General features: G+C 41.8%; 2 protein-coding genes across 4 annotated transcripts in view; one reads left to right on the top strand and one right to left on the bottom strand.

Annotated features, from left to right (window-relative positions):
* Nucleotides 1-6,606, top strand: part of Hers (Histone gene-specific Epigenetic Repressor in late S phase) — a 42,875-nt gene extending 36,269 nt beyond the window's left edge. For all 3 annotated transcript variants that reach the window (XM_017174676.3, XM_070287775.1, XM_017174679.3), the window contains 5 exons: nt 445-1,317; nt 1,525-3,908; nt 3,975-4,134; nt 4,203-4,371; nt 4,443-6,606. In XM_017174676.3, coding sequence (XP_017030165.1) covers nt 445-1,317; nt 1,525-3,908; nt 3,975-4,134; nt 4,203-4,371; nt 4,443-4,656 — 3,800 coding nt within the window. In that variant the 3' untranslated portion in view covers nt 4,657-6,606. The remainder of the gene's footprint in view (nt 1-444; nt 1,318-1,524; nt 3,909-3,974; nt 4,135-4,202; nt 4,372-4,442) is intronic.
* A 3,531-nt stretch (nt 6,607-10,137) lies between these two features.
* LOC108080048 (uncharacterized) lies at nt 10,138-11,741 on the bottom strand. Its single transcript, XM_017174627.3, has 2 exons — nt 11,625-11,741; nt 10,138-10,642 (listed from the first exon to the last, which is right to left on the bottom strand). Exons 1-2 carry the CDS (start codon nt 11,701-11,703, stop codon nt 10,254-10,256), a joined length of 468 nt encoding a protein of 155 aa, XP_017030116.1. The 5' UTR covers nt 11,704-11,741; the 3' UTR covers nt 10,138-10,253.

Below are 11,741 nucleotides of genomic sequence, written 5' to 3'. Positions count from 1 at the left end.
CATAGGGAGTAGCCAGAACTTGACAGCTTTCGGAGTATTCTTAAGAAAACTCTCTCTAATAATAATTCCCAACTAGTTCTAACATCCCTGGAATGAAGTAAGGGTTGCCGGCCTTGATTTTAGGACTAATTTTTCTGAAATCTTGGGAAACTTGACTCATTTTTTTAGGGCAAATGTCTTAATATACAAGCGAATTAGGTACAAATTTTTATGAGTGTACCTTTAAAGACCCTTCTAGCAATTACACCCAAGCATGATACCTTTTCATACTCGAATCCTAACCTGATTCTACATTTCCTAGGTGCCATCATAGATAAGCCTTATTTTCAGTGTTGTAATTAATGATGAAGAAAATCTATCTTCGCAGAGATAAAATATTGATGCTGCTCTACTTTCGGTATGCCAAAACTAAAGCTCAATTTTTCTGTTCTTACCTTATTACAGGCTACTATCAGCCGGCTGGACCGCTGATCTCGCCACATGTGATTGCCGCCCCGCCGCCGCCGCCACAGGTGAAGAAGCTGCAAGAGGACGAGATCGCCTCTTCGGCAGGATCACCCACACAGCTGCAGCAGCAGCAGCAGGCAGCCGCCGAGGCTGATCAGGCCGCACAAGCTCAGGCTCAGACACAGGCACAGGCCCACTCGCAAAACCCACAACAGGCGCAGCATCCGCCGCAACCGCAGCCGTATCCGGCCAGCGCCGTGGCGGCCGCTGCTGCGGCAGCCGCCGCCCATCCGGGCGTGCCTTATTCCCGCTCAATGCACGCGGCCCAGATCCACTACTCGACCGCCTATCCGCCCAACTATTACGCGCCGTATCCGGGCGAGGTCATGTGCTACTCGTCGCCCACCTACCAGCCCTACTTCTCCAGCAAGGTCTACCAGCCGGGGCCGCCACCGGGTCCGCCATCGCATCATCCGCAAGGCCATCATCCGCAGGGTCCGCCGCCACCGCCACCAGGTGCTTATCGTCGCTATCCGTATTACCAGCACGCAGGTCCGCATCCGCCACCCGAGCTTTACGAGCAGCAGCCCCCACCGCCGCCGCCGCAGCCACCAAACTCGGCGTCTGGGCCGCCGCAACAGCAGCAACCGCCAACGAGCAGCAGTTCGGCAGCAGCAGCAGCAGCAGCAGCAGCTGCTGGAGCACCAGCTGGCAGCCAACTGGTACCGGCACATCAGCAGCAGCAACACCAGCAGCAACAGCATCTGGAGCATTATCCAGGGCCGCCAAGCTACTACGCCGGCTATAGTCCCGGTGGAGGAGCGGCCGGTGGCCAGTGCTACACGCGCGGCCTGCAAGGACCGTATATGGGTAAGGAAAAGTATGGTCCAGTCCCGGATGCAGTTTGGCCAGTGTCCGTGTTGCCAAAATTGGTTAGCCAAAGAACCCTTTTAAAGGATGTTTTCTTGTCTTGTTTTATTGTTATTTTTTCGGAGTTTTTTGGCTTACCAAACTAGGCAACACTTGATTTAGGGTTTCATTTATATAAATACATTTCCTTTTTGTTACCTCCTGCAGAGTATCCGCCGCAGTGTCCCTGCCCAATGCCTCAATCGTGTCCAAAAAACGTCCATACTGGGCCTCATATTGGTAGCAACATCAGCAGCAACAACAACATCAATCAGATCAGCAGCAAGAACAGCAGCAGCAGCAGCAGCAACATGTTGACGAGTTCCACGAGCAACTCCAGCAGCAACAGCAGCAGCAGCACCTTGACTGCCAGCAGCAGCGCTATGACAACAACTACGGCGTCAGCGTTGACTACCAGTAGAGGCCCAGTGAAAAATGTCACCACCAACACAACAACGACCAGCAGCAGTAGCAGCAGCAGCAGCAACAGCAGCAGCATCACCACCATCAGCAACAGCAGCAGCAGCACCCAAACAGGTGAGACCAGCTCGCGAGCAACTGCAGCAACCAATACGACCAGCAGCACGGCAACCACAGCCACCACTGGCACCCAGTGTCAGATGCTGGTCAAGACAGAGCTCAAAGGCGAAGATGGCCAAGAAGTGACCAAGATGCAGTACGAGGCGCATGTGATGCCTCCGCCCACGCCGCCAGAGAGCTACTGTGCCAGCGATGAGAAGCTGCTCGAAGAGCAAGAGCACGAGGCAGAGCTGGAGCTGAGCCTGGGCCTGGGGTTGCGGCTGGAGAAGCAGCAGCAACACCAGCATCAGCAGCAGCAGCACCAGCAGCATATTGAGGCATATGACCTTACCTGCAGCACGCCGCCCCCAGCCACAGCGGCTGTTCAGGCAGCAGCAGTGCCGCGGAAGGCAAGGATAGGCAAGAGCATGGCCAGAGAGATGGTGTATGCAGCACAGCAGCAGCAGCAGCAGCAAAAGCATCAAAAACAAGAGGAGCAGAAGCCCACTGCTAGGGACACGGAAGCGGAACCAGAGTTGCCTTTTGTACTTAAAGCGGAAATCAAAGCAGAGACCAAAATCAAAATCGAGCAGGACGGTGAGGCGCAGGCCAGCACACATATCAGCCAACTGCCGGACCTCAAGCCCACTATCAAAACGGAACCCGAGCAGGAGCAGGAACAGGAACAGGAGACGGAAACGGAAATGCAAAAGCAAAAGCATCAGGAGGTAGCGGAAGCCACATCACACGCACCTGTGGCGAAAATAGAGCCAGAGCAAGAGGGAGAACCAGAAAAAGAGAAAGTGGAGGGAAAGGAGCACGAACAGGAGAAGGAGCAGCAGCAGCAGCAGGAGCCCACGCCTGGCATCAGCAAGCAGCGCATCAACCTGCTGGCCTCCTCCAGCGGCAACAAAAAGACCAAGACTCACCACAGCTACAAAAGCCTGATCAAGCAGGCAGAGCCCAAGAATTACCTGTGTCCAGGACGCACCTTTGTCCGTCGGCATGGCCGGGCGCCCGCCAAGTATGCCAAGCGGCGTCAATTGTTGCTTACACAGAGGATGCGCCTGAAGCGTCAGTTCCAACGTGAAGTTATCGAGGCAGCAGCAGCAGCTGCAGCTGCAGCAGCGGCGGCAGAGACAGGTGCCCTTCAGCCTTCAACAACGACAACTGCCGAAGCGATCAGCGGCAAAGAAGAGCAGCCCACAGCCTCCTGCACTTCACCTAAAAGGGCACGACCACGCAAGCAAGAGATCGCTGCCCTCCACTTGATCGAGGGCCTGGACACGGCGCTGAGCCGCGGCTACTTCAGCGATCCCGAACTGAATCACAGCAGTCGCAGCAAAACGGCCACAACGACGGTGGGCGGGCTCTATGCCACACCCTCGCCACTGCTGGCCAACAACAGTTCCAGTCAGCCGGCAGGCGAGAAGCGCTCCAAGTCGGAGACCAAAAAGCCAGCAGAGGCAGCACCGCCGGCGGCCAAGAAGCCACGCAAGCAGGCTGCCAGCACCAAGGCCAAGAGCAAAGGCAAGAAGGCCACAGGAGGAGGAGCAGCAGCAACAGCAGCAGCAGCAGCAGCAACAGGGGCAGCAACTGCAACTGGACAGGCAGCGGTAACTGCAATACCCCTTGCCACCCAGGAGACCAACAACAATGAGTACCAGACGGCGGATCTGCAGGCGCAAAAGTTTGTAGAGACCGCAGCTGCCACAGCTGGATCAGCAACCTCCCAGCAGCAGCAGCAGCAGCAGCAACATTCCGGCGAGCAGCACATGTTTTTGGTGCCGGCTACCAACCCTCCTCCTCCTTCTCTTGCGCCCACTCGCCATGTCCAGGCCACCACGCACACAAAGCGAGCCAGATCTCGTTGCAAGTTTGGGAATCGCAAGCGACAGAAGCAGCGACCAGGAGGCGTCAGCTATGAGCTGGACGAGACCCAGCCACCGGCCACAAAGGCCAATGTGGTGCCCAAGTGGAACAATGGATGGATGTGGGCGGGGAAGGCCTTCCAGGGTGCTGTTTTTCTTAATGTGAGTATTGCTTGATATTCGTAGAGGGATTTTCTCTAATAATATTTGATAATGGTATATTTGTAGAGCGATGATCCGCTGGTCTTGCGCACCTGCTATCCAGCCATGCGGCATGTGGAGGGCGACATTATCCGCACCCGCGACTGTGTGCTGCTCAAGGCCAACGAGGACAACGAGCTGCCCTATGTGGCCAAGGTGGCACATCTCTGGCAGAATCCCGAAGATGGTGGGTTAATTTTATAGATCTGAATGCATTATAAATTGATTAATTTATAATTTCTCCATCTTCCCCAGGCGAGATGATGATGTCGCTGCTGTGGTACTACCGGCCAGAGCACACAGACAGGGGCAGGCAGCGCAACGATTGTCCGGATGAGGTGTATGCCTCGCGGCATCGCGACCACAACTCGGTGGCCTGCATTGAAGACAAGTGCTATGTGCTTACCTTCAGCGAATACTGCAGGTGAGTAGTGCAGCAGGCTCGTCAAAGGTGAATTTCCAGGCCAATATCTTAAACTCTACTCTTACGTTTAGGTATCGTCGACGTCTACGTGCTGCCGAGGAGGATGTGGAGGACATTAGCATAGTGCCCCGCCGGCCAATGAGCGCCCACTGCCATTCGGTGCGAACAGTGCCAGATAATACCAATCCGGAGCTGGTGATGTTCTGCCGACGGGCCTACGAGTTCCGGACGCGTCGCCTGCTCAAGCTGCCCCACAAGCAGGGTCTAGTGTGCAGCTCCAGCTAGCAGCGCAGGGCCAGACCCGATGGTGGGGTGTAGTAGGGATATTAGCTTAAATTCAGATTGAAGAGAGAGGAGGATTAGGAGGAGGAGGAGGAGTTAGCCCTGGCAGAGGCCAAACAAATGAGAAAGAGAAGTGAAAAGTTGCATTGTTTTGATCAGTCTACAGTCTACAATATTGTTAAAGATAGTCTTTTTTTTTTTTGTTGTTAAGAGATGAAGATGCTATCGAAAGAGGAAGGACTCGTAAGGGCCGTCGTTAACGGGCATTCGTTGTTCCTAATACAATTTCGATTGCGCCCGGCGACCAAATGTTTCCTTAATCTAAAACAGACACAAAAACACAAAGGAGGACACTACCTCTGTCGGGGCGGGATATGAGATACACCAGGACACACACAAACACTTAACACTTACACACATGACCAAAACGTAGGCGAAAAGCAAAGGAATCGTAGGAGATAGAAAGAGAGGCGGAACATGTAGGGGATTAACTGCTAGAAGAAGGCACTAAATATTTTACATTGTATTACATAATTTATTTATTCCGACCACCAACACACACACACACACAAAAAAACGCGGATGCTTTTGTTATTAAGTTGTACGTATTTATTATCATTATTAGCAAGTTAGTCAACATTCTGTGTACAGCTTTCCGTTTGCACTTGACTTTTTCCGCTGGAGCGATATCCTTGCAAACGGGTTTTGTTTTTTTGTATTTCATTTTTTAAATGTATATAAATATAATATTAATTAATTTTTAAAGGGTTATATATTTGATATTTATCTAAATATATATTTTCACTTTGTAATCCTTTAATAATTAATTAAGAACCTTGCTTCTTTGGAAACAAATCATTTTTTACATTTATAAATATTTTTAGAAATCGAAAAGAATTCAAAACCAAGACACATAATTTCATTGAAGTTCTTTGGCCACCAACCCAACAGTATTGTCTACAAAAAATTGTTATTTTAAATCAAGAGAACTGAAAGAACATAATTTGACTTTGAACTTTCAAGTTCAAGTTCTCATTCAGTCTTAATTTTTCAAAAATATTCTGGCTTTTACTTACTCTTAGCCATATATTGTATTCCATTTCAAGTGTTTCATTCCTCCTTCTATATACTATATATTACCCTATTCATATTTTATTAAATCGAAACTAAAAAACTAGTAGCTTACGTTTTGCAAGGATATCTATAGCTCCAACTTGTACTCAAATTCGAAAAATCCAAACTCCTCCCTTTACACACATATACATACATATGTTTAGAGATATTTGTAAGATCTTGTAGATCATGTAAGATCTTGTAAGATCATGTAAGATCATGCTTAACCTATTGATGCTCAGGCAAACACACACACACACACACACTTTGCGCACAGAAGACAGACACCAACTTGACTATATTGAACTCTTCGAAATGAGATTTCTGGAATGCTTGACATGGATTTCTTCTAGGCGCTGTTTATAAATTATATTATATTATACTATATACTATATAAATCTATTTTTTTTAGTTGTTGTTAGTTTTTGTAAGCAAATGTAACGAAAAAAAAACATGATTTTGTAATTCTTTTCCTAACTTTATTATTTGTTTTCGTTTTCGTTTGAATTTGGAAATTTGATTTCAGAGAGAGAGAGAGAGAGTGAGAGAGGGAACAACAAAAAAACAACAACAAGTCACATTATTAATATATTTTATATTATATACGTATAAATATCCTTATTTTTAAATGAAAACCTTTTTTTTATATTAATTTAATTTAGTTGTAAAGCTTAGCATTTGCAAATAGTTTGTTTTATACCAAATACACTGAGAAAAAAAAGCGAAGAGCGATTAAGTGAATATAAGAACTTATTTATGCACACACCCACACACACACACATACATCTATGCACATGTGTATAATTTTCTAAATATATATGTATTATTTTTTTAAACCAACTCTACCTGTTATTATTTAATTCTTCTTCCGGAAAAGTGACTTAAGGACATTGGGAGCATACTTAAAAGCCAAAGCGGGATATATAATATCAGATATATATATACATATATATCAGTGATCAGTTGGGGTTGTTTTGAAGGAGATATATCTCATGTATATCCTTGACCTTTAAAAGATCACTGATATATATGTCGTACGTATATCAAACCATGTACATTAGATATATATATATATATATATATATATATATATATATATATATATATATATTCCCGATTGGCCGGTTAATAATGGGCGGTGGTTAGCTGTAGGCTAGTAGGCGTGGCAAACGTTTAGAGAGCTATGGCCAAGGCGATGTAGGATGCTTTGGTATAGAATGTGCAAACGATAGAAGCGTATATATAACAAATACATATACATATATAGGGAGCATAGCCAGACAAAACATATGATATACAGAAAACAGGAACTCTCACACACACACGCACACACACACAAGGAAAAGGATCCACTAAAATACGTATGTATACCTAGAAAGGACGAATGCGGAATGACGAAAGAATTCAATTAGTGAAAAAATCAAGAAGCAACCTACAAATTGTAGCCTAAATTACCAAGAACAAACATTATATTTGTATGCCATACACTTAAAACAAATACCTACAGATACACACAAACACACATACATAAATATATATATATATATATATATATATATATATATATACCAGAGCCTTGTTCCTGCTGGGCCAAAATATATAATATATATATATTTCTATAGAAAGGAACAACAGGAAGCAATAGAACAGCAGCAATCAATTAAAACCGATTTGTATTATAGAGTACAGTCAAGACCCAATAACAGCAACACAGGATACACAAAAACACACACAAGGACACACTTAATGCGTCCAGGATTCAATTAAAAACCAGGCTTATTTCGTCTTTGAATATATTTAGATTTCAGAATCACTCCAGAAGATCATTTCCAAAAAATATATATACACTTATAGTTAGTTCTACCTGTAAGCCACACTATTAAGTTCCTCTTTTCCCCCTGACTTTGCTTTAAGAAATACATTTTTTTTTTAAATTAAAAATATAGAAACATGAACATTAAACCAGAGCAATACCAAAAGCATAATGAAGGCAACAGGAATACGGAGCAGAGAGAGAGAGCATGAACAAAAGCAAGATCAATAAAACAAATCCGATATAATTATTGTTTATTACTAGACAAATAAATGTATTTTTTGGCAGATTACAAACGAGTCGTATTAATGCGATTTTTTGGAAGGGTAACCTTGGGTCGTATAATCAGACCAAACCAAGTTCACACGCTGCTGTCATAAAACTTGAGCAATTGAGTACAAAAAATGGGTTAATTAAATAAATCAAGTGGTAAGTTTGTGGTGAAAAGTTGTTTTTTTTTTTTTTTTTTTTTGTAAATATCATAAACTCAACTTAGATTCTAGGGAAAACAAGGGAAGTACCCCAATTAAAGCTTAAGTTCTCATGAAAATTGCAGTTCTTACGGAGACTTCACATCATTATTAACCGGTTTTAATTAATTTTTCCCATAATATATATATATAATTTTAACAGGTTTCAGTCTTAATTAAATGTGTTTATAACAAATTTAAGCTAAATTATTACGAATGCTAACAAATTACAGGTCGATGCTACAAAACAAGCTAAATTCAGTTTTTTTTTTAGATCCTTAAAAAGGAAACCATTAAAAGGACCATCATAGACTATCTTTTTAATAGAAAAACCAAAATACATATTTATTTTTATTTATTTATATATCAAACTATACAAAACTAACTTCGGAAAGCCGAAATTTATATACCCTAGCATGGCATCGTTTCAGAAATCGATCTTAACTCAGCCAAAAATGTATTAATTTCAGTTCGGAAAGCTTTTCTATGCTAGGTTTTTCCAGGTTAAAAAATCTGCATACTACATTTTAAATAAGATTGACCATTTTTAAGAATTTTAACGATGTAACCCCTTATCAAATTTTGAAAAAATTTGCAAAATTTGTTGTTTTCCTTCCGAGATGTCTAGAAAGACGCACCTGTTAATGCTGATCAAGAATATATATGATTTGTGGGGTGGAAAATAATTGCTTTACTGCTTTTTCATCTTCTGACTGAAATTATCATACCCTGCAGAGGTATAAATACAAAATATAATATCTCTATATATTTTATAAATATTTTTAAAAATATATAATATTATATCTCAACATATACATAATATATATTTTTATATATGTCTTAAATTTCCTTACTTAAAATATACTTCCAACAATTTTAAATTAGCAGGTTTTCCTATCCCTGAAAAGTAATCTTCCCCGCGGCAATGAGTCGGATCTGGTTAGGTGGTCACGCCCCCGCCATAATCATTGCCAGCACGTAGGTAACCCAGGGACTGGGAACCGAAATCAAAAGTGATCCAACTTTGACATTGACATTGGAGCTAAGTAGCTGACAAGCTAAACGCACACGACATCTTATGGTCGGGGCAATTAGGTTAATCGGCAGGCAAATTGCATTCGGGGAGAGGGAGAGGGGTGGGTTGGAAAGGAAAGTCATCGGATCGTGTCATAAGTGAAATATTTATACACGCAAAATAAAGATGTGTATCTTCGTATTCGTTAAAATAATTAACAAGTAAATATTTATAATTAATTTTACGGAATGAACCTAGAAGTTCCTTTGATTTATTTATGCATTTTATGATTTTTTTATAAAAGTATATAAAATATTTATATATATTTTTTTTTTAGTGTATGATAATTAATAAGTACATGTTTTTGTCTCACTTATCTAGCCCCATTTACATGTTCAGCATATGTACAAAATGTTTTTAGTATATTTCGGGTGCCAGATGAGCTCATGGAACCCACCCAGTGTGTGACTCAGTTAAATTGGTCCAAAACGCTTTGTCAACAGGTGTCCGTACGTCTCGACTTATTCCATATAAGTATGTTTTTATTTTTGTGTTGTTTTGGGAAAAGGAGCCAATTACAGGGGGACGTGTGTGGGCGTGTTTTTGGAGGGAAGATGACGTGCCCAAAGTTCTTAGTCACTTAAACTGCGCAGCTGCGTGTGAAGCAATAATCATTTGATTTCTAGCAGTTCAAAATGATAATTTAAGATGCTTTCAAAGTGGATATTAAGGGATGAAAACACTTAAAGTTGTGTAATATAATTAAAGATTATAAGTAAAACCTGAGAGGATTTGTGGATGTAACTAAAAAAATATATAAAACATGCCAAAACAACTAAAAATAATTTATAAAAATATAGAAAGTAGATTCCTTAATTTGAGTTGAATAAATAACTAAATAAATCTATATTAATTACCCATAGAACTAGCAATATCTATAGCTCTTAAGTATATATACGAATCACTCAAAACCCAGCAACTTTTGCACTACCTATACTATAACTTAACTTTTAATAGTTCCTCTAATGGTGAGAGACTTCCACCCGCAGTTCAGCAATCAACAGAAACCCCGATTGTTTTGATCTTAGTTTTCTCTTTTAATGAACAATTCACACGTTTCGACAATTTACATAAATTAAGCTTAGAAACTAGGTAAAAAAAAAAACAATCTTCTAGCGTTGCAACCGCATCAAAGTCTCCTGGCCACCAAGGTGAGACCAAGGGCCAGGGCCAGGGTCATGACCACACCCCTCGTCATGGTTGCCGCCGCATTACGGTAACCATAATAATTGGACTCCGGCCGGATGCCGCCCATGTAACCCGGCTGGCCACCAGCCTGGTTGCCATATGAAAACGGTCGGCCATGCTCATCCGTGCCGCCTACATAGTAGGCACCATTGCCACCGGCACCGCCATAGGTTCCACGAGAATCAATGCCGGCATAGCCATAACTGTACTGGGGATCCTGGGAGCCCAAGGTGCCTGGCGGGTGCATGCCGCCCGACTGGGCATTGGACCAGGCGCCCACACCGGCCGTGTTGCCATTGTTCCAGTGCACCGTTCCAGCTTGACCAGAGACTGTGGGGGGAATTTGAGGAATAAATTAGTGATATAATAATAAATATTGCATATATATAACAACAAATTTAATGTAATAATATACATTAAATAATTTTGTTAAATTTTTTTAAGCCTTTCTGAGTTATAATTCCAATTGAAATTCTACCATGAATGTGTTTTCTTTGTTATGTAACTCTTAAATTGTAATGCTTTTCATTTTTGTAAATTCCCTTGCATATAAATGTTGGGTTTTTAAATTGTTTTAATTTTGTAAATTTAAAAACTTTTCAAGAAAAACGAAAATTGTAAATTTGGAAGATAAGAAAAACCGTTTGTACATATAAGTGAAGACCTTATTTCGTTTTCTCTAATTATTTTCACAAATACACATTTGCTATCGTACAGCGGGCTTGTACACTTAAAAAAATAAATTAAATGTTAATATTTTATGTATAATTTAAGCTGCTTTATGAGCCTTTTGCCATGTTTTTTTATGATAATTAAAAAGGTTATTTCGATGTTTAAAGTAAACCGTGTTATATTAAATATATATTGCATGTTATTTATCTTTTTTATATTTTAACATATTTATATTTTTCGATATTATTTTTTTTTTAATTATGATTATAAGTGCATTCTTGTGAATCTCGAGTTTCTAGCTTTATAATTCCAACTTGAATATAATTTATAATATTTTCTGTTATTAGTTTCCAATATCTTTAAATGTTTTACTATTTTCTTAGTAATTTTTATTATTATTTATTTAGTTTATTGCTTTAATATCCAGTTGCGTTTCAAAGTTCCCACTTTTCTCTGGTTCAGTTTCATTAGCCTTTTTCCTACTATCAGTGGGACTTATATCAGTCTTTAAAGTGACTCTTTATGTAAGTTGAGTAAGCCTTTTGCAGGTAAATGGGCCCATTTGTTGCATTTATCTTGGTGTTGGGGGGGGGGGGGGGGGGGCTTTTCCTCTGCGCTTTTCCATTTTTCCGGCACTCACCCGCACTAAACCTGGCGAGGGCCAAGCAGATCATCAGCACCGCTGTGCTACCGCTCAAGAATCGATTCGAAATGGACATGTTTACCGCTGGATCGCTTTGCTTCAACTAAACCGCTG

The sequence above is a fragment of the Drosophila kikkawai genome, chromosome X (genome assembly GCF_030179895.1).
Source record: "Drosophila kikkawai strain 14028-0561.14 chromosome X, DkikHiC1v2, whole genome shotgun sequence".
Taxonomy (NCBI): Eukaryota; Metazoa; Arthropoda; class Insecta; order Diptera; family Drosophilidae; genus Drosophila; species Drosophila kikkawai.
Note: the sequence above shows the minus strand (reverse complement) of the source record. Positions and strands in the feature narration are given on the sequence as shown.

Excerpts from the sequence above, each read along its gene's own strand:
- LOC108080048 (XM_017174627.3), bottom strand. The coding sequence starts at position 11,703 with ATGTCCATTTCGAATCGATTCTTGAGCGGTAGCACAGCGGTGCTGATG. Across the intron at positions 10,643-11,624 it reads CCTCGCCAGGTTTAGTGCGG|TCTCTGGTCAAGCTGGAACG; the intron begins GTGAGTGCCGGA and ends TTCCCCCCACAG.